This window comes from Plecotus auritus (genome assembly GCF_963455305.1).
Source record: "Plecotus auritus genome assembly, chromosome: 6".
Classification (NCBI taxonomy): domain Eukaryota; kingdom Metazoa; phylum Chordata; class Mammalia; order Chiroptera; family Vespertilionidae; genus Plecotus; species Plecotus auritus.
The window spans coordinates 156557100-156577388 of NC_137773.1; the positions used below are offsets into that span (position 1 = coordinate 156557100).

The following is a 20289-nucleotide window of genomic DNA, read 5'->3' on the forward strand; positions in this document are numbered from 1 at the left end:
CCATATAAAAACATACAACTTGTCCCCCAAGCTGTAGTTTGCCATGCCCTGGCCTGGGATATCCTATACAATAAAAGCCTAATATGCAAATCGACCGAACGGCAGAACAACTGGTTGCTATGCCATGCACTGACCAACAGGGAGCAGACGCTCAATGCAGGAGCTGCCCGCAGGCCCCAGGCCAGCCAAGGTGGGTGCCAGCAGGGGCCCCACACTGCGGTCGCCCCGCAGGGAGAGGCAACCAGTGGCGGGGGGCGGGGCCAGTGAGCGGGTGGCACCAGGCCAAGGTGGGTGCCAGTGGGGGGTCCCTGATCACCTCACCAGATGCCCCACAGAGGGATGTGACCGAAGGCAGCGGCAGGGGGAGGGGCTGGCAAGCAGGCAGCGCCAGGCTGGCCAAGGCAGGTGCCAGTGGGCCCTCCCCTCACCGCCCCAATCTCCCTGCCCGTCACCCCACAGATTAGCCCTGATTTCCAGCCAGGCCTCGGGACCCTACCCGTGCACAAATTTCATGCACCAGGCCTCTAGTAAGGTATAAGAAGGCAATTAAATTATAGGAAGACTGTCAGACCAGCCCAGGGAGAGGAAATCATGCTAGTCTCTAAAGGTAGAGTTGTACCTGCTCTCATGCAAGTAACTTCTGGCAAAGCTCCCGGAAGCTCTGTAATACAGTCATAATGAACTCTAAGTAGCTTCTTAGTTACCTTAGTTGACCCTCCCTTCTGGTCTCCCCACTCCTCTTTCTACTCAGTCCAGATGTGTAGGGCACTTTTGTGTACTGTTTAAGCAAAATCAGTGGGAGACTTTTTCAGGAGTAGGTGGGACAAGGAGAAAAGTTTTACAGGGAATAGAATGAATCATGCAATCAGGTAACACAAGTTTAGTTTTGAGTAACTCAGGATGCAGTTAAATCTCAGGCACAGTCTTTCAAAGACTTGAATTGATTATATAATTGAACTAGTATCTCAGAATCCTGACGATGAAGGCCCTTCTTTCTCTGATTCTTCTGAGCCACACGTTTTCCTCTCCATGAGGAGGTAAGTGAAGAACCAAGCAGTTGAGGCTTCCATGGGGTTTACAGGTGATGGTGTGAAAGTTTCTAGGTAGGGAGAGAAATCCCATGTGTTCCTGAGTCACCCCAAAGAAAAGTATTCAAAAACTGCAAGATACATGTTAGAAAAAGGAGCAGATAGAGAGAGAAAACTAGGGGAATGTGGATAGACAGATGAGTACAAGAAAAGAAATAAAGATTACAGAGTTGACTATTTCACTAGTGTGTGTGTTTTTTTTCCTTTCCCTTGGCTTTTAGAAAGTCAATTGTATTTCTAATGTGAAATTGCCTTATGTTTTAAAAATTTGTGATGCTTGCAAATTATTGCTGTTAAATTTATTAGGCATCCCTGGAACTCAAAGCCTTTCAAAAAATATGTGAAGCACATTATCTAAATTTAACTATATATGTACTAACACATCCAAAAGATCAAACAACCTTTATACCTTTCCTTACACCAGTCACAGTTAAGGACTTAAATTGCTCAGGGATATTCCTCTCTGTCTCTGAAAGCTGAACGATGAATGCACTCCCCTCTCTTCAGAAACATTAAGAGCGCTGGTTCCCTTCCATTCTGGTCCTAAGAGCAACCCCTTGATCCAGCTTCATGGTATTCTTTGGTTTTTTATTTAGGTTTTAATATCTTAAAAATCATTTGGACTCAGCTGGTATGACTCAATGGTTGAGCACCAACCTATGAGCCAGGAGGTCACAGTTCAATTCCCAGTCAGGATACATGCCTGGGTTTCGGGCTCAATCCCCAGTAGGGGGCGTGCAGGAGGCAGCTGACCAATGATTCTGTTCCATCATTGATGTTTGTATCTCTCTCTCTCCCTTCCTCTCTGAAATCAATAAAAATATATTTTAAAAAACAAACAGGACTAAGCACTCCACAAGACAATAGTAAAATACATATACTAGAGGCTTGATGCACGAAATTCATGCAAGAGTAGGCCTTCCTTCCCCCGGCTGCTGGCATCAGCTTCCCTCCTGCTGCCAGCAGGCACCCAGACCCAGGCTTACCTCTAGCCCCAGCTTTGTCCGGAAGGACGTCCGGAATGAGGTCCGGTCTGATTAGCGTATTACCCTTTTATTATTATAGATATGATGGACAGATGGATAGATAATAGATTTTACTAAAAAGTTGTAGAGAAAGAAGATTTATATTGTTTACATACTTCCATAATATTCAAAAACATAGACTAAAATAATATTTAAATTCTTCCCAGCCAACAAAAGCCTAAAAATGCCACATAAAATACTATCTTTGGGTTGGATGTGTTTGTGTGTGTGTGTAAGTTCACAGGAAAGAAAGGGAAATCACCAAGTACTAAAAAGAAAAAAGTAGCTAAATGTTCAAATAATAAGGGCCTGTTCTGATATTGGACTTCCCTGGAGGATAGGTGTGGATCTTGATAATTAGGAGCTTAGGTTTGTTTTGTTTTTTATCAATTTATGGATTAATAATTTTACATACAATAAAATATACTCATTTTGCATGTGCCATTTGATGAGTTTTGACAAATTAGACCAGGGGTGGGCAAACTTTTTGACTCGAGGGCCACAATGGGTTCTTAAACTGGACCGGAGGGCCGGAACAAAAGCATGGATGGAGTGTTTGTGTGAACTAATATAAATTCAAAGTAAACATCATTACATAAAAGGGTACGGTCTTTTTTTTTTATTTCAATAGTTTTATTCATTTCAAACATTTTAACAAGAAGAATGTAAACACTAATTATTATAATTTGAAACTTCAAAAAATGGAGGAATCATAGCACAATAACATACCTATATTGAAGATGGCAAAGGCAAAATAAAATTGCCTAACAAAGGAAAGGTACAAAAGCCTTTCAAATTAAACTTAAATATAATAAAATAATTTAAAACTAAAACAAATAGAAAAGAACAAAATGTGTAAACAGTAAATTAAACATTTTCTTTAGTGCAACTTCCAAATGATGCCCGGGACGTAGATGTAGATGGCAATGTAGACTGGGTTGAAAGGTTTTTGGTCTTTAAAACATCAACTTCATTGGGAACAGTGTTGTTGGTCTCCTTTTTTAGCTAATGCATCAAAGTCTGGAGTTAGTTTTGTTGTGGCTATTCTCAGGATAGATCTGAGGTGTTCATCAGTTAAGCTGGATCTGTGAGGGGCTTTGTTGATGTTCATGATGCTAAATGTCTGCTCACAAACATAGGTTGACCCAAACAGCACCAGTATCTTCTGTGCCATCCTCAATTGTGTTTGAGTAGAGCTCTTAATCTAACCTCAGAAAGGCTCTGATACTGTGCTCTCCAGGGGCGTGTCTCCCTACATCACCACGATTAAGTGTCTACGCATTCCCAGGGTGATGTCGGGGGACGCGACCCGGGCATTACAAGGAGCCTCTGGAAGATTGAGAGTTGTTCCTTCTACTGAATGGGCGGATATAAATCCGCCCACTCAAAAGAAGGAGCTGCGGCTGTGTTGCCAAGTTAACACTGCTGCTGGTGAAGGAGCGGAGGGGAGAGCAAGAGAACCCTCCGCTCTTTCGGCTCCGTGGGCCGGATAGAACAGCCGAACAGGCCGGATCCGGCCCGCAGGCCGTAGTTTGCCCACGGCTGAATTAGACATATATACAACACCTGGATATGGTAACGACTTAATGTATTAAGATTCCTTCCCCTTCGCACAGTAGCACCAGTTCTTGAAAATGTTCATGTACACTAGATTTATTATTCAATTTTCCCGCTTTCACTAATCTCTAGATACCCTGTCATGTATTTCTATTTTCGGCCTATAACTTCTTGTGGATAATATGTTCTGATAGTTTATTACCATCTATAAGGAATAGTATTTCTACATACAATCACACATCGTTTAACAATGGGGACACATTCCGAGAATTGTGTCTTTAGGTGATTTCACCATTGTGCAAACATGACAGAATGCACTTACACAAACCCACGTGCTGGAGCCTACTATACACGCAGGCGGTAAGGAATAGCCTATTGGTCCTGGGCTACAAACCTGTGCAGCATGTTACTGTACTGAAAATACTAGGCAACTGTAACACAATGGTATTTGTGTATCTAAACATACCTATACATAGAAAAGGTACAGTAAAAATACAGCATAAAAGGTAGTGTTGTGCACGCGCACGCACGCATAGACGTTGGGGGAGCAGGAGAAGGGCTGTGGATGGAGGTACCCTCGAGGGAAGAATAGACCTCAGGGAGAGAAAGGGAGAAAGGGAGGGAGAAAGGGAAGGAGAAGGGGGGAGAAAGGGCGGGCAGAGATCAAGAGAGACCCAGAGAGATAAAGCTTGACAGAGAAATAATAAAAGGGGGTGGAGGCTGGTAAAAATAGAGCTAAAGAGAAACAGAAGGTAGGGAAGTGAGTTTGTGCACGCATTTGTGTGCGTGCTTGTGCACACCTGCGCAAGGGCGGGTGTGGGCGGGCTCCTGGGTCCCCCTCCTGCCCAGTCCTCCTCCCTCGCTACCTCTCTTGGCCCCTGCACCTGCGGGCTGGCGCTAAAATAGCGGGTAAACAGCTGAGCCTCCTTGTCTGTTTTAAATCACACAGAGTTAGCCGTAAATTCAACATCTCGGTGAGGTCCGGCCTTTTCTTTCAACATTGCAAACAAACTTTTTGCTTATAATCCATCATGATCTTATGAAACTGAATCACGCATCACTTAACAACAGGAATATATTCTGAGAAATGTGTCGGCAGGTGATTTCACCATTGTGCGAACATCACAGAGTGCACTCACACAAACCTGAGTGGCAGAGCCTGCGACACACCTGGGCCGCACGGTATAGCCATCGCTCCTGGGCTACAACCCTCGCACCGCGTGTTACTGAGCTGAAAACACTGCGGGCAATTGCAACACAATGGTAAGTATTTGTGTACCTAAACATATCTAAACATAGTAAAGATAGAGTAAAAATATAGTGAAAAATTGAAAATGTGCACCTGGACAAGGCACTTACCATGAAATGGAGCTTACAGGACTGGGAGCGGCTCTGGGTAAGTCAGTGAGCGAGCGCAAGTGAATGAGAAGGCCTAAGGAGGGCATTGCCTCTCCGTAAAGCATTGCGTTAGGACTTTACGACAGATTATAGCCTATGACGTCACTCGGCAATAGGCACGTTTCGGCGCCATTACAATCTCATGGAACCACTGCGGTACCTGGCCAGCCGGCGGTCGTTGACTGAAACATCATTATGTGACACGTGATGTACTCGGTTTCAGCTTGTCCTGATCCTCTGCCACGACTATGTCTGAGATGGACTCGCGAGCTCCTACCACTCCTTCAGATCTCTCAAAGCCAAACAGGTCTCAGCCTCACAGGTCTGATTTTTTTTTTTTTTTTATCAACCACATTTTAGTGATTCTGTATGCAGTGGGAATTTTTGGCATTGCTGCTTCATTCCTGTTCGAGATGTGCAAGATCAATTAATTGTCTCTGTACCAGCTTCTGTTTACATGAATGCCCCCTGCTCTTAGTCCCAATTATTTTCTCCTAGAGTTACACACCTAATAATGCTGACATTGAGAGGGGATCTAGCCCAGCAGGTGTGGCTCAGTGGTTGAGTGTCAACCCAGGAGGTCTCAGTTCAGGTCAGGGCACATGCCCAATTGAGGGCTCTATCCCCAGTGTGGGGCGTGCAGGAGGCAGCCAATCAATGATTCTCTCTCATCATTGATGTTTCTGTCCTTCTCTCTCTCTTTCTTTCTTCTTTTCTCTCTGAAATCAATTTAAAAAAACATTTTAAAAAGAAAGGGGATCTAGAGAGAGAAACAGTTGAAGAGTAGGGCAAGGAGACTGGGAGTGTTTTCTGGTGGATTTGATTAATTCCCTTATAAGTTGGTCTGGGTTTTTGTTTTTTTCAAACACACAGATGATAAATCTGCTGTAAGATACATCACCACCAGCAAACATGCAGGGTAATAGAAAACAGAAAATACTGTCCTATAGTTATTCTGAGCACTGATTTCCTCTTGTGAGTTTTCTGACTTATTTTATGATGTCTTTAACTTACAGCATATTTTAAAATATTTAATATAAATGGACTCTGCAAAGTTCTCATTGAAGGTACCAGCTACTGCCCTGTGCTTGCCCCTATCCAGCAGTTCCTATGACCTGGGTGACTTAGTTTGCCTCAGGTACTCCCGGCTTATGTTTCTTATCCAATGTAAGTATTAATCGTGCCTCCTTACACACTAAATGTGCCCTGGTTTAGACAATAAACTACATGGTCATTCTCCTTATGAGCATGCAGTTATGCCTCTTCCAGATCAAATGTGGAAGGAGAGAAATATTGTTTACTTTGATTAAGGTAGTCACTGGGTTAGACACTGTGTATTCAGTTACATTTCAGCACAATCTTAGGAGGTAGGTAATGCTTATTATTAACTTCGAGATGAGGAAAATAATGTTTGCAGAGTATGAAGTGGCCACAAGGCCATACAGCTGATGAATGGCTAGGTCAGAGGTCGGCAAACTCATTAGTCAACAGAGCCAAATATCAATAATACAATGATTGAAATTTCTTTTGAGAGCCAAATTTTTTAAACTTAAACTTCTTCTAATGCCACTTCTTCAAAATAGACTCGCCCAGGCCGTGGTATTTTGTGGAAGAGCCACACTCAAGGGGCCAAAGAGCCGCATATGGCTCGGGAGCCACAGTTTGCCGACCATGGGGCTAAGTCATAATCAAAGCCATTGCTCTTCCTCCTGTACCAACATTCACCTCTGTGAGATGTGGAAAGTCTGTCACTGCTCCCTACCAAAAAGCAAAGGCACCAGGCATTTATTGGAATGCAAATTTGGGTGGCAGCCTGTGGGAGATTATCTGCAAAGATGACCAATACAATTTCTGTGGTCCCATGCCACACCACCTGCCCAGCAGTGGGGTTTAATGCCCCTCCCTTAAATCTGGGTGGTCCTGTGACTGGCTTTGACCAACACAGTATAGCAAAAGTGAGCCCATGCCAGTTCCAGGACTAGACCTTAAGAAGCCTGGCAGCTTCTCGTTTGCTTTCTTGCTACTCTGAGTCACCACGTAAAGAACTTCAAGCTATCCTGATGGAAAAACAAGACCACATGAAAACAAAGGCCCGGTGGGGATGACTGGAAGCAATCCTGCTGACAGGCAGCACCAAGGCTCCCAACACGTGAGAGAGGCCATCTTGGCCTCCCTGGCTCTCCCAGGTGAATGTAGCTGCATGGGTAAGCTCAGCCAACAGGTGGAGCAGATAAGCCATTTCTGCTGAGTCCTAGACTCTAGACAGGGGTGGGCAAACTTTTTGACTCGAGGGCCACAATGGGTTCTTAAACTGGACCGGAGGGCCGGAACAAAAGCATGGATGGAGTGTTTGTGTGAACTAATATAAATTCAAAGTAAAGGAGCGGAGGGGAGAGCAAGAGAACCAGATAGAACAGCTGGATCCGGCCCGCGGGCCGTAATTTGCCCACAGCTGCTCTAGGACCTAGAGGGATTTCCTGACCCACAGAATTGTAAGCAATAAATGGGCATTGTTTTAAGGCACTGAGCTCCAGAAAGGTTAGTGATGCAACAATAAATAATTGATAAACCATATCTTTCCCCACCTAGTTAACTCACCTCATTATCTCTATTACTCAACCATCCTTCAGATCTCCTCTCTCTCATGTCCCAGTAGGAAAGGTTGCCTGGAGCCAAAATGGTCCAGCAGGCTTGTCTCCTCCTCCTGCTGACATTTTCCAAGCCAGACTTGTCCGACTCAGCTTTGCTTGGCCTCAGATAAAATTCTAGTTCGTTCCCCATTTGTGCTTTTTTGTCACACATCTGCCTTGTAATTCCGAGGCCACTATCACATCCAGTTTAGATCTTCCTTCAGAAACCCTGAAATTACAATATGCTTATGGCTATTTTTGAGCGTAAGAGAAATCTGTAAATGTGTTTCTATGTATCTGTATCCAAGTACTTGTTTTCATTTATATTCCCTAGGTCTCAACAGAGTCAAAATTACATTTAATTCTATCTATGGTTGTATCGTACAACATACATAGATGTCTAATCTCTTTATGCAACTTTCCCAGTGCCAGCTAATAATGTGCCAATTTCTGACAAGAAGTTCCTTTTTAATTTTCTATAAAAGATTCTTTAATCCAGTTTGCTTCATTTAGTAATCACAATGTGAATATGCTACATTGGCCTGAAGAGCCTATTCAGTGTTTTCAAGAGATCCAAACTGTTTCCAATGGCAACCAGAGAATCAGCTTGACATCTCAGACTGTAAGAACCTTAGAGCCCATCCATATGATGAGCCCAGCAGAGGACTGGGAGGTTTATGACATTTTAATCATTGATAATTTGGGTTGTGCTGATGAGAAGATGTTTTAATACAAGGAATTTGGAGAGGGTTCCAAGGAGAGTTGCCAAGGTAATTAAAACAGCCTTGTAAATTGGCTTGAAGAACACACCAGGCCGTCAAAATCACCATCAGCCTATCTGACCCCCTGCCTCTGGCCATCCCCACCTGCTCATCAGATGTTCTCAGCCTTAATTGAAATTGACAACACAATGAGGACAAATATGCGCCACATCTCGTGCAGCACATACTACTTCATAAACCCCTAAGGAATGTGACACCAAATAACGAAGTAGATCATTTGTACCCTGCCGACTTTCTAAAAAGTATTTGAGGTGCCTCACATTAAAAATGCAGTGAGAATAATGCACAAAATTAACACAAGGTAATAGCCAAGCTTAGTCATTTAAAAGTGTTGAGGGGAAAAGGTGAAGGACTAGAAATTAAACCCCCAAAATGCTAAATGAGGAAACCCAGGCTATCTGGATAGAAATATAGCTTTGAGTATCCAGCATTGGGGAAAGGTGGGAAGAAGAGGAGAAAAAAGCTTATTCAGTGAGCTGTAGTGAGGAGATGGGAGGAAAAGAAGGTGGAGGCAGAGTACCAACATATCCTGGGTTCCAGTCTCCATAAAGTGCACTGATCCAGGAGTTGTAAGGAAATTAAGTCACCCGTGCCACAATATGTGTGTGTGTGTGTGTGTGTGTGTGTGTCTGTCTGTCTCCACCAATTATCTACAGCTTAAAGTAGACCCTTCAGAGAACCTAATATGAGGTCCAAATTCAAAGCTCCCAAGTCTCCCATAGATATCTGACCTGTGCCAAGTTTTCAATGTCCCAGCAAATGAGGAAGAATGGTCTTAAAGAGTTTCCTAAATATTTTTCCAGCTCATACCACTTTGAGCTACTTTATGCAATTCTGTGATTAGAACTATCATTTAAAGTGCAAGAGTATAATTCAAATGCACAAAGTATCACAGTTTTCTGAACAATGCCTGCCATGTCCTCAGGTGCTCAAACATGAGGATATGAACTAAGCAGATCAGGAGGTGAAAGCAGAAGGGAGCTGTGGGGAAATCAAAACCCATACTGGGCCGTGATGTCCATGTTTTTGGTACTTGAAGCCCTTCTATTTCTGCAGATTCGAACCTCCCAGAGCTTCCCTCCTCAAACTTGAGTCCCTTGGAAGTAGAGTCCTCTCCTTTGTCAAACACCACACTTTGCACATTCTTCCAAAAGGGAAAGGAAGGGCCCAGTTCTTTCTCCCAGCTTCCCCATTCCATTATAAAACTAAGCGTATTCAGATAGTTTACAGACTCCTTCAGGTACCATATAAGAAGGCGATGCCTGTGGCTATGAAATCATTTTAATACATTAGCACATTTTCTCAAGGTTAACATTTTACTAAAATTTTTAATTTCCCAAAGCATAGACTGGAAAGGATGAAGTTAGGTAATGCTAAGAAGGATTTATTCACTGGTTTTTGCCTCTTGGGATCAAGATGACCACTATTTTATGTCAAATAAAGAAAAGTAAATTTTATGTCAAATAAAGAAAAGTAAGACAGAGTTGGTGACTCAGAAATCATCTAGGACAGTGGTCGGCAAACTCATTAGTCAACAGAGCCAAATATCAACAGTACAACGATTGAAATTTCTTTTGAACCCTGACCGGTTTGGCTCAGTGGATAGAGCGTCAGCCTGCAGACTGAAGGGTCCGAGGTTCAGTTCCAGTCAAGGGCATGTACCTTGGTTGTGGGCACATCCCCAGCAGGGGGTGTGCAAGAGGCAGCTGATCGATGTTTCTCTCTCATTGATGTTTCTAACTCTCTATCCCTCTCCCTTCCTCTCTGTAAAAAATCAATAAAAAATATTTTTTTTTAAAAAATTTCTTTTGAGAGCCAAATTTTTTAAACTTAAACTTCTTCTAACGCCACTTCAAAATAGACTCGCCCAGGCCGTGGTATTTTGTGGAAGAGCCACACTCAAGGGGCCAAAGAGCCGCATGTGGCTCGCGAGCCACAGTTTGCCGACCACGGATCTAGGATAATAATAATTACTTGTTTAGGGCTTACTACATAAGGTATATGCTTTTTAATGAATGAGGAAATCATAGCTTGCAATAGTTAATGTTTGCTCCCAAGGTCATAAATCTACGAAGTGATGGATGTAAAATTTAAATCCAGGTTGTCAGATGCTGCCAATGAAGAAATAGACTTCTAAGCAGAAAATAATGACTGGTTTCTTGCAGCAATGAAAATACATTTCCTTTAAACCTTGAAATAATTCATCTGTCCATAAATACAAGTGATTGTGATATATCTTGGGAGGATATAGCCTTAAAACATAGCTCCTAGCTCCACTTATATGCTAGAAAATTTTCTGTTGTGCAAGCCCTTGCACAACACTCCCTTAAGCAGTAAGCCCTGAGGACAATGAGGTTCTGGTCCACCTCAAATATCTTAGGAACAAAGCCTGAGGTTTGTTGACCAAACACACCCCTGAGCTATACCTCTTGAAATTTTATCTCATCTGTTAGGTGATGGTTCATATAAGTGCTGACTGACACTTGCAGAAGTGACCACAAGATCCTATAACTATGCACCATTAGCCATCTCTATTAATTATGAAATAAAGACATACAAAGAGTTAACATACAGCCTTACTCGGTTTGGCTTAGTGGGTAGAGCACTGGCTTGCGGACTGAAGGGTCCTGGGTTCGATTCCAGTCAAGGGCACATGCCAGGGTTGCAGGCCCGATCCCTAGTAGGAGGCATGCAGGAGGCAGCCAATTGATGATTCTCTCTCATCATTGATGTCTCTATCTCTCTCTCTCCTTCTCCCTTCGTCTCTGAAATCAATAAAAATATTTTTTTAAAAGAGTTAAAAGAGTTAATATACAAACTAAACTCTCAAACTCATGTTAGTCATTAACTTCATCCTTGTTTACTAAAATTCCTAAATTATAAAATATATTGCTTTTGGTTTCCCCTGTCTTTCTCTCCACCAAGCTGGAGAGGTACAAGCAAATAGTGAATACAACACTTCTGGTTTCTCTCCAACATGTAGAGAGCTTGGAAGTGAAGCCACCCATCTTTACAACACAAGAAAACTGAGCAATCTGAAAAGCAGCTGCTTTTCCTGGGCCCATCAGAGAACTTGGTTGCAGTGAAAACTGCCACTCCAAAATCTGGAGAGGCAGGCAAAGCTAGAAAGTCATAGACAAGATCTGCTCCCTGGAGCAGAAGCTGCTGGCACTATAAACTGGTAGGAACACCTAGCCATCTATATATATAAAAGGCTAAGTGACTGACCGTACCTACATCCAACCGTCTGACCGACTACATATGACACGCACTGGCAATTTTAAAATGTTGACTCGCACGTGTGCGATACATACAAAGTTCTCGCTGATGCCAATCGCACGTGTGTTTTAATTTTATAATATATATACTATTTTGACATGTAATTTTTTGCAGTAATGTAATTACCGCAGGAATCTTTCTTCCAATTAATTTCCTTTCAGTGTGCACAAATCCATGCACCAGGCCACTAGCATTCACATAAATCTTCACAAAAGCCCATTTCCTCTATTATGCAGCACAACATGACTAGCTTTCAACAAAAACTTGCAGTGCATGCCAAGGTAAGAGAAAACACACTCCAAAAGCACAAAGGGAGCATTAGAACCAGATTCAGATATGACACAGCTGTTGGAAAATCAGGCAGGTAATTTAAAATATTATTGATATGTTAGAGACACTAAAGGGAAAAGTAGACAACATGCAAAAACAGGTAATATATGCAGAGAGATGAAAACTCAACAACAGCAACTAATAATCAAAAAGAAATGAGAGAGAACCAAAGCACTGTCACAGAGATGAGGCCCGCCTTTGATAGGCTCATCAATAGACTTGACGTGGCAGAGGGGGAAAATCAGTGCGCTTGAAGATAGGCCAACAGAAACTTCCCAAACTAAAATGAAAAGAAAAAAACACCCAAGAGCTGAGGGGCAGTTTCCACCTCAAAAAGCCAAACATGCACCCAGCTGGCATGGCTCAGAGGTTGAGCATCGACCTATGAACCAGGAGATCACCGTTCTATTCTGGGTCAGGGCACATTCCCGGGTTGCTGGCTCAATCCCCAGTGTGGGGCGTACAGGAGGCAGCTGATCAATGATTCTCTCTCATCATTGATGTTTCTATCTCTCCCTCTCCCTTCCTCTCTGAAATCAATTAAAAAACAAACAAACAGCCAAACATGCATAATATGAATCCCAGGAAGAAAAGGGAAGGAGGAAAGAAAGGAGGGAGGAGGGAGGGAGAGAGGGAGGGAGGGAGGGAGGGAGGAAAGGAGAGAGGGAGGGAGGGAGGGAGGGAGGGAGGAAAGACATCGATATAAACTCATGTTCAGTTTAATGTAGATACAGATGCTTACACATAGAAATATTTGTAAATATGTGTAGATACACATGTTAATATACACATGTATATTTGCTTGCTCCATCAGCTGAGAGGGCAGAGAAGCACTAATATTGAATGTCAATTGTAATTTAAAAATAAAATTTTAATCCACAAATCTCAATTGATGGACATTCTACCAAAGACCTGACCAGCATTCCTCGAAACTGTCAAAATCATCAGAGTTGAGTAATGTCTGAGAAGCGGTGACAGCCAACAGTAGCCTAAGGAAAAATGACAATTAAACGTAATGTGATATCTTGGATAGGATCCTGGGACAGAAAAAGGTTATTAGGTTAAAACTAAGGAAATTCTAATAAAGTATGGACTTCAGTTCATAATAGTGTATGTGTATTGGTTCATTAATTATAACCAATGCACCTTACTAATGTAAGAAGGTAATAACAGAGGAAACAGGGTGAGTGGGGACTATACTAATTTTTCTGTAAACCTAAAACTGTTCTAAAAAGTTTACTTTTAAAAATAAAGTGAATGTTATCAAAAGATAACATGTGCAGTAAGCAGGAGTACAAATAGTAAAAGTCCTATAGGGCCCTAGCTGGTTTGGCTCAGTGGATAGAGTGTGGGCCTGCGAACTAAAGGGTCCCCAGGGGTTCGATTCCAGTCAAGGGCATATGCCGGGTTGCGGGCTCAATCCTCAGTAGGGGGCATACAGGAGGCAGCCAATCAACGATTCAATGATTCTCTTTCATCATTGATGTTTCTATCTTCCTCTCCTTCTTCCTTCCTCTCTGAAATCAATAAAGATATATTAAAAGAAAAAAAAGGAGCTGAAACCGGTTTGGCTCAGTGGATAGAGCGTCGGCCTGCGGACTGAAGGGTCCCGGGTTCGATTCCGGTCAAGGGCATGTACCTTGGTTGCGGGCACATCCCCAGTGGGAGGTGTGCAGGAGGCAGCTGATCGATGTTTCTCTCTCATCGACGTTTCTAGCTCTCTATCCCTCTCCCTTCCTCTCTGTAAAATATCAATAAAATATATTTTTTTAAAAAAAGAGAAAAAGGAGAAGCATTAGAGTTGGTCTTCAACATCAACCTTAAAAAAATTTTTTTTAAAAAATCCTATAGGCACCAGGAGGATGGAGATCTGCAGAAAGTATAGTTGCAGAATTGCCAGAAACCTTAAAACTTTGTCACTCCAAGTGTGAACCACAATCAGCAGCATCCCCTTGAAGCTTTAAAAATGCAGAATCCCAGGCCCCACCCTGACCTGCTGAATATGAATCTGCATTTTAACAAGAGACACTGGTGCTTGCTACGCACATTAAAATTGAAAAGGCACTAGCTTAATGGCTATCAAATATAAATTGCTTAGTCATCCTATCTCCCCAAAGCACCCCACAGCAGAATTCTTCCAACCTATAAATCTCAAGAATTCAACTTTTCTAATAGGTACATTTACTACAAAAGTTGATGGACTTACCAAGGATTTTAATTGTGAAAATACTTCTAACAGGACAAAGTACAGGCTGGAGCCCTGCCCAAAGACATGCTTAGTTTTTAATCTAAATTCTGTGCTAGTTAACCATCCCTCTAAAAGGTTAGAGAGTTGGGATGGGAGTGCCTTTTTATTTTTTTAAATACAGTTTTATTGATTTCAGAGAGGAAAGGAGAGGGAGAGAGAGAGAAACATCAATGATGAGAGAGAATCATTGATTCGAGCCCACAACCTAGGCATGTGCCCTGACCAGGAATCAAACTGTGACCTCGGGGTTCACAAGTTGAACGCTCAACCATGCCAGCCGGGCTGGCGGGTGCCTTTTTAAAAAAGATGTATCAGTTCAAGGTACTGATATGAGTTCACGCCAACAGAGAGAAAAAAAAAAAAAAAGGCTCTTCCTCTGCCCAGGTAATGGTGTGTTCACCTCTATCTACAGAGGAAAATCAGGCAGAGTAATTACAGGTGGAATAAGGACTATAAGCTACAGATTCCTCTCAGGAAACATTTCTGAGTCTAAATGCACTTTTTAATTAGCTCTTCCAATAGCATCATGCTAATTGGCTAATTTGGAATTGATATGAGACCCCATGTGCTTTAAAGAAAATCTGTTTGTTGATACATTTATTTGCACCTGAGACTGTCTTATTGCTGGCAGGACAGATATTATTAAAACAGAATCACCTGCTTGTTTTAACCAGATTTTTTTTTTTAAATGAACGCACATGAATTGGATTATCCCTAGGGTTTCAGGAGGAAGTATTAACATTTTGAGTGATGAGAAATTGCCACTTGGTTGGGAAATAAATGAGCTTTAAATAGGTCCCATTATTTTTTTACAAGGTTATTATTATAAATGTTTCATAATAGAAGAAATGCCCTTCATGTCTATCCTCATTGTTGGTTTATAATTGGGGTGCTAACCTCTAACTAGCCGAGCTCTTCACACCAAGCCTCAGCGAGTTTTCATAAATGATTTTTACATAAAATAAAATTACCTTTTATTGGACTACAAATTTCCAACAAGTTTCTCGATTTGTTAGCTATGCTGTGAAGAAAATGTATTAAATTTATTAGCTTGGGTTAGGAAATAGTGGCTTTTTAAAGTTTTTATTTCACTATTAACAAGACTGTCCTGAATACTACAGACATATGATTTAGGTGAGAGCATGGTGACGTATTTGGATACTTATTTATCTCACTTGAATATTTCACATTTGCTTTTCTTGTTCCATGGAGATGATACTTTGTAATCCAAGCAAAACTCCCCTCTAGGTTACTATTTAAAGTGTCCCTTTCCAGCCTAATTAGTGCCACTAGATAATAAAAGAAATACTGCATGGATCACCCTGGATTTCAGAAAGTGCAATGATAAATTGTCTCTTCCCTCCAATTTAACTTGAGCAGGCTGCAGCTATTCTGCATTGTGGGCTAAGCCTCACTGCTAGGTTTGGAAATGCTGGGGTGCCCCCTACTGTTGTAAATTAGGAGGCACTTCTCTTGGCTGTTCCATTCAGAAAACAGGATTCTTCCCCAAAGGTCACTCACTTAACCAAAGTTCAGGTAAGCAGTGGTTAGTCACAAGGATGGATGAATGGATGGATGGATGCATGCATGCATGCATGGATGTGTCTGCTATAAAGGACATTAGTATGATAGAGGATTATTGGAGAAATTTGAAAAAAATGTCTGTAGATTAGATAATAATGCCTTAGCAATAGTAATTTTCTGATTTTGAAAACTGCAATATGGTTTGGTAACAGAATATCCTGTCAGGAAATACACAGCAGAGTGTTTACAAGTAAAGTGTGCATGTGTGGATTGGTAGGTGGGTGGGTGGGTAGATGGATGGATGAATGGATGGACGGATAGCATTAAGAAAACAGGGCTGGCCCTAGCCGGCCTGGCTCAGTGGATAGAGCTTCGGCCTGTAAACTGAAGAGTCCCGAGTTCGATTCTGGTCAGAGGCACATGCCTGGGTTGTGAGCAAGATCCCCAATAGGAGGCATGCAGGAGGCAGCCAATCAATGATTCTCTCTCATTATTGATGTTTCACTCTCTCTCTCCCTTCCCCTTCTCTGAAATTAATAAAAAGTTTTTTAAAATTAAAAAAGACACCTAAAGAGAAGATTAACAAAATGTGGAAGCAACATTTTGTGAACCTGACATCACAAACCAGAGTTTGAATTTCAGACAACCAACTAAAAAAGAATAAACTTAAGCATATTAAACATTACAAACTTCTAATATCATTCTGAACTACACCTTTAGTGACTTTCCAAGCTCTTGCTTGTCAAGTTTTTTGTTGCTTTATAAAAACAAATTTTTAAATCCATTTTTAATCCATTTTTAAATTTATTAGCAATGCATACAGGCATATGAGTCCTAACACAGTGATTACTGAATTATCATATAATAGCTAAAACCAGAACATACTGAACATTTCAGGTGAACATAGATTTGACAATTCCTTTATTTAAATAAATGAACTCCCAAAATATCACATGGTTGTTTTACACTTAACCCGTTCTGCATGTCGCAGCTCATCTAGAACATTTCTAATGGTCTCAATACAGACTTCTCCTCTGTGATGTTTTTTTGATGCAAGATTCCATACATTTTCAAATTCTTCATCAGAAAGCTTGACACCAATCTTACATAATATCTCTGCAATCTAGAAGAAAACATTACAAGTCAAGCCAAGATTTATATAAATTTTTATTTTTATAATATGTTTGTAACATATAAGACTATGAATATTTATCCAAAAAAAAGGTATGTGGGGAGACAGGGAGTAATTTGTGAGTGTGTGTGTGTGTGTGTGTATGTGTATGTCTCTGTGTGTGTGTGTGTGTGTGTGTGTGTATACATGAAAGTCTAAGCGACTGAACAACCACTCAACCTGTTGCTATGATGCACACTGACCACCAGGAGGCAGACACTCAATGCAGGAGCTTCCCCCTGGTGGTCAGTGCGCTCCCACAGCAGGAGCGCCACTCAGCTGACCAATGGGCACCAGATGCCGGGCTCACGGCTGATGAGCGCAGCTGCAACAGCATGAGCTTCTCCCACCTCTGTGGCAGTGCTACCAAGGAGCAGCAGCAGGGACTGGGATGAGGGGTCCCAGATTGCAAGAGGGCACAGGCCAGGCTGAGGGACCCCCACCGGTGCACAAATCCATGCACTGGGCCTCTAGTTACATATAATAAGCACACTTTGCTTATTAATCATCTCTCTGAAGTGGTAATTATTAAAAAAGAGATAAAGGGAGATGAAAAATATGCTGTTCATGTCCCAGAGAAAGTATAAGAAAGGAAAGATATTAACTGGTAGTGAAAAGAAATGTTAGAATGAAGAGAGGGAATAAAAGACTTGAGGGAGGGGAAAAACATTTAGGGAAAAAAAGCAAAGAGGGAGGAAATGAAAGAAAGGTTAAACAGGGAATAGGAAAGCCAAAGAAACAGAATAGCTGCAGAATATATCTATTAAACAGAATCTGAACAAGAATTAAAAGATCCCCTGGAAATGATGTGCCCTTATGGGAAATTAACAGTATAATCAAATACACTTGAAACTCAGAACAACAGCTCTGTGGGCAGCTGAGCCATACAGCAAAAACACCTTAAGGTCCCGGAGCACAGCTGCTGTTCTTCCGCACCCAGTGGCAACTAAAGAATGTCCCTGCAGAGTGACTCCTGAAGTGGGCATCTCAGATCTCCTCTTCGGCCCCCTTCCCACTCCTCTGGAGGCATTCTCCCTCGTTCAGCATCCCATCACGGTGTACTGATTAATCAATAGAATACTTTTACAGAAACCCACATCTAGTCCCAAGTTAACCCCAACCAGGCCTTTGGTTCCTACTTTTTATCTAGTATTGTGAGATGAAGGATGACTTCCTAGTTAAAAGAATTTTAGGCTACATAAAACAAGCAAGAGATTTTTGTGAGCTTTTTTTTTGGGGGGCGGGGAGGAAGAGGGGGGTTGTGGAACCTGACCTTCTATTTCACAGGCCCTTTGGAGTGATTGAAGGAAGTGAAAACACAGACCAGGAATGTCTCCTCTCTAACTCACGGAGGAGGATCCTGGCCTCCTGCTTTGGAACCAGCCAGCAGGCATGGTCCTCTGAGCGTCTCCCTTCCTGTCTCCCCGACCTCAGCAGAATGAATCGTTGCAATGAATCTGGTATTTAGTATTTAGTAAGTCCTCAAGCCACCAGCCCTTCAGGTGAAGTCCCAGAAGGCATCGCCTGTCTATTCTATCACTTCTGCCTCCAGATATGCAGGTCCTGAGGAAGCAGTTACTCACTAGTTCACAAGTACAGCTCTAACCAAGATGGTCGGACCAAGCCCTGCTATTCATCCTTGGTCCTCAAGCCCTGGCTACCTGGCTGCTCCTGCTTTATAACCCATCCAGGAAGAAAATCACCTGGGATACGAGGACCATGTTTTCTGAGAGAAAGGAAACAAAAACACACACACAAAAACAAGACCCAGGGGCTGACACACAGTACGGAACAGAGTACTTTAAATCAGCGCTATTGCAGATAATTTGACACAACAGCATTACTTAGGAGGGTGGCAGAGTGGCCTCCCCATGCCTACTATTTGGTTCTGGAGACCCAAGAACTGACACAAGGGAGACATTGACCCTTTTGGCTTTTTTTCAACTTAGAATGCTGTTAAATGTTTTAGGAAAATATTTTTCTTTTATAATAGGTCGTAGTGAATATATGATGTGAAAATAATGCTTACTATCATAGAATAAATTCCACTTCAAGAATCGTACCAAAATGTCAAAACCAAATTGGACATTACCCTCAAGGACCCTTTATTTGAGGATCCTAATGAGTTCTTATGACTAATATACAAGGTCAGGTTGTATAAAGTCTGACACTATGTAGTTGTTGTTAAATACACATCCCTATGTTGGTGTATTTATGTAAAGTTGACATTTTTTTCCACCCTTTTGAAATAGTATGCTGTACCTCTTTTTTGGATCTGGTTTGGAAGAAGTCTCTTTCAAACACTCCTTTCTGGCCAAAGATGGAAGGATACAGCAATGAATAGGCATTTCCCTCATCACCATAATTCGTTTTATCATCGATGTGGCGAATTCGGGGGGCAGGGATATCAGACCGAATGGTTGGAACACCATAGATGGGATAACCTAGGACATCAATGAGGGAAGAAAACACACATTTTGAAATGGAGCTGGGTAATACACTAGCCACCAGTCACATGTGGCTATTTTGAGCACTTGAAATGTGGCTAGTCTGACTTGAGATGTGGCAGAAGTGTAAAATACACACTGAATATCAAAGATTTTGTACCAAAAATGTGAGATATTTAATCACTTTATATTGATTACTTGTTGATATAATATTTTAGAAATATTATATACAACATATATAGATATACATATATACTATTAAATTAATGTTACTTGTTTTCTTTTTCTTAATGTGGCTACTAAAAATTTATAAGTACATACGACTCCAGTTATATTTCTTTTTTTTTTTTTTTTTTTTAAATATATTTTATTGATATTTCACAGAGAGGAAGGGAGAGGGATAGAGAGCTAGAAACATCGATGAGAGAGAAACATCGATCAGCTGCCTCCTGCACTCCTCCCACTGAGGATGTGCCCGCAACACAGGTACATGCCCTTGACCGGAATCGAACCCGGGACCTTTCAGTCCGCAGGCCGACGCTCTATCCACTGAGCCAAACCGGTTTTGGCGACTCCAGTTATATTTCTATTGGACAGCACTATTCTGAAGAGTAGCAAGACCTCATTATACCAGAATGTATAGCAAGTCTATAAAATTCAGTTACAAAAAAAACATGTGTATCTTTAATCATGTCCTTAGTACCAGGAAGTGATCTTGACCAACATATATTAGTCTTTCTAAATAGCCAATATACATCATACACTACCAGTATATGGAGATCTAGGGTGCTATGAGTTAAACTGTATCTT

General features: G+C 41.7%; 1 protein-coding gene across 1 annotated transcript in view; it reads right to left on the bottom strand.

Annotated features, from left to right (window-relative positions):
* Positions 1-16649: 16649 nt before the first annotated feature.
* Positions 16650-20289, bottom strand: part of EFHB (EF-hand domain family member B) — a 41617-nt gene continuing 37977 nt past the window's right edge. Inside the window, exons 12-13 of the mRNA XM_080671547.1 lie at positions 19295-19476; positions 16650-16984 (exon numbers count right to left, since the gene is read on the bottom strand). Coding sequence (XP_080527673.1) covers positions 16811-16984; positions 19295-19476 — 356 coding nt within the window. The 3' untranslated portion in view covers positions 16650-16810. The remainder of the gene's footprint in view (positions 16985-19294; positions 19477-20289) is intronic.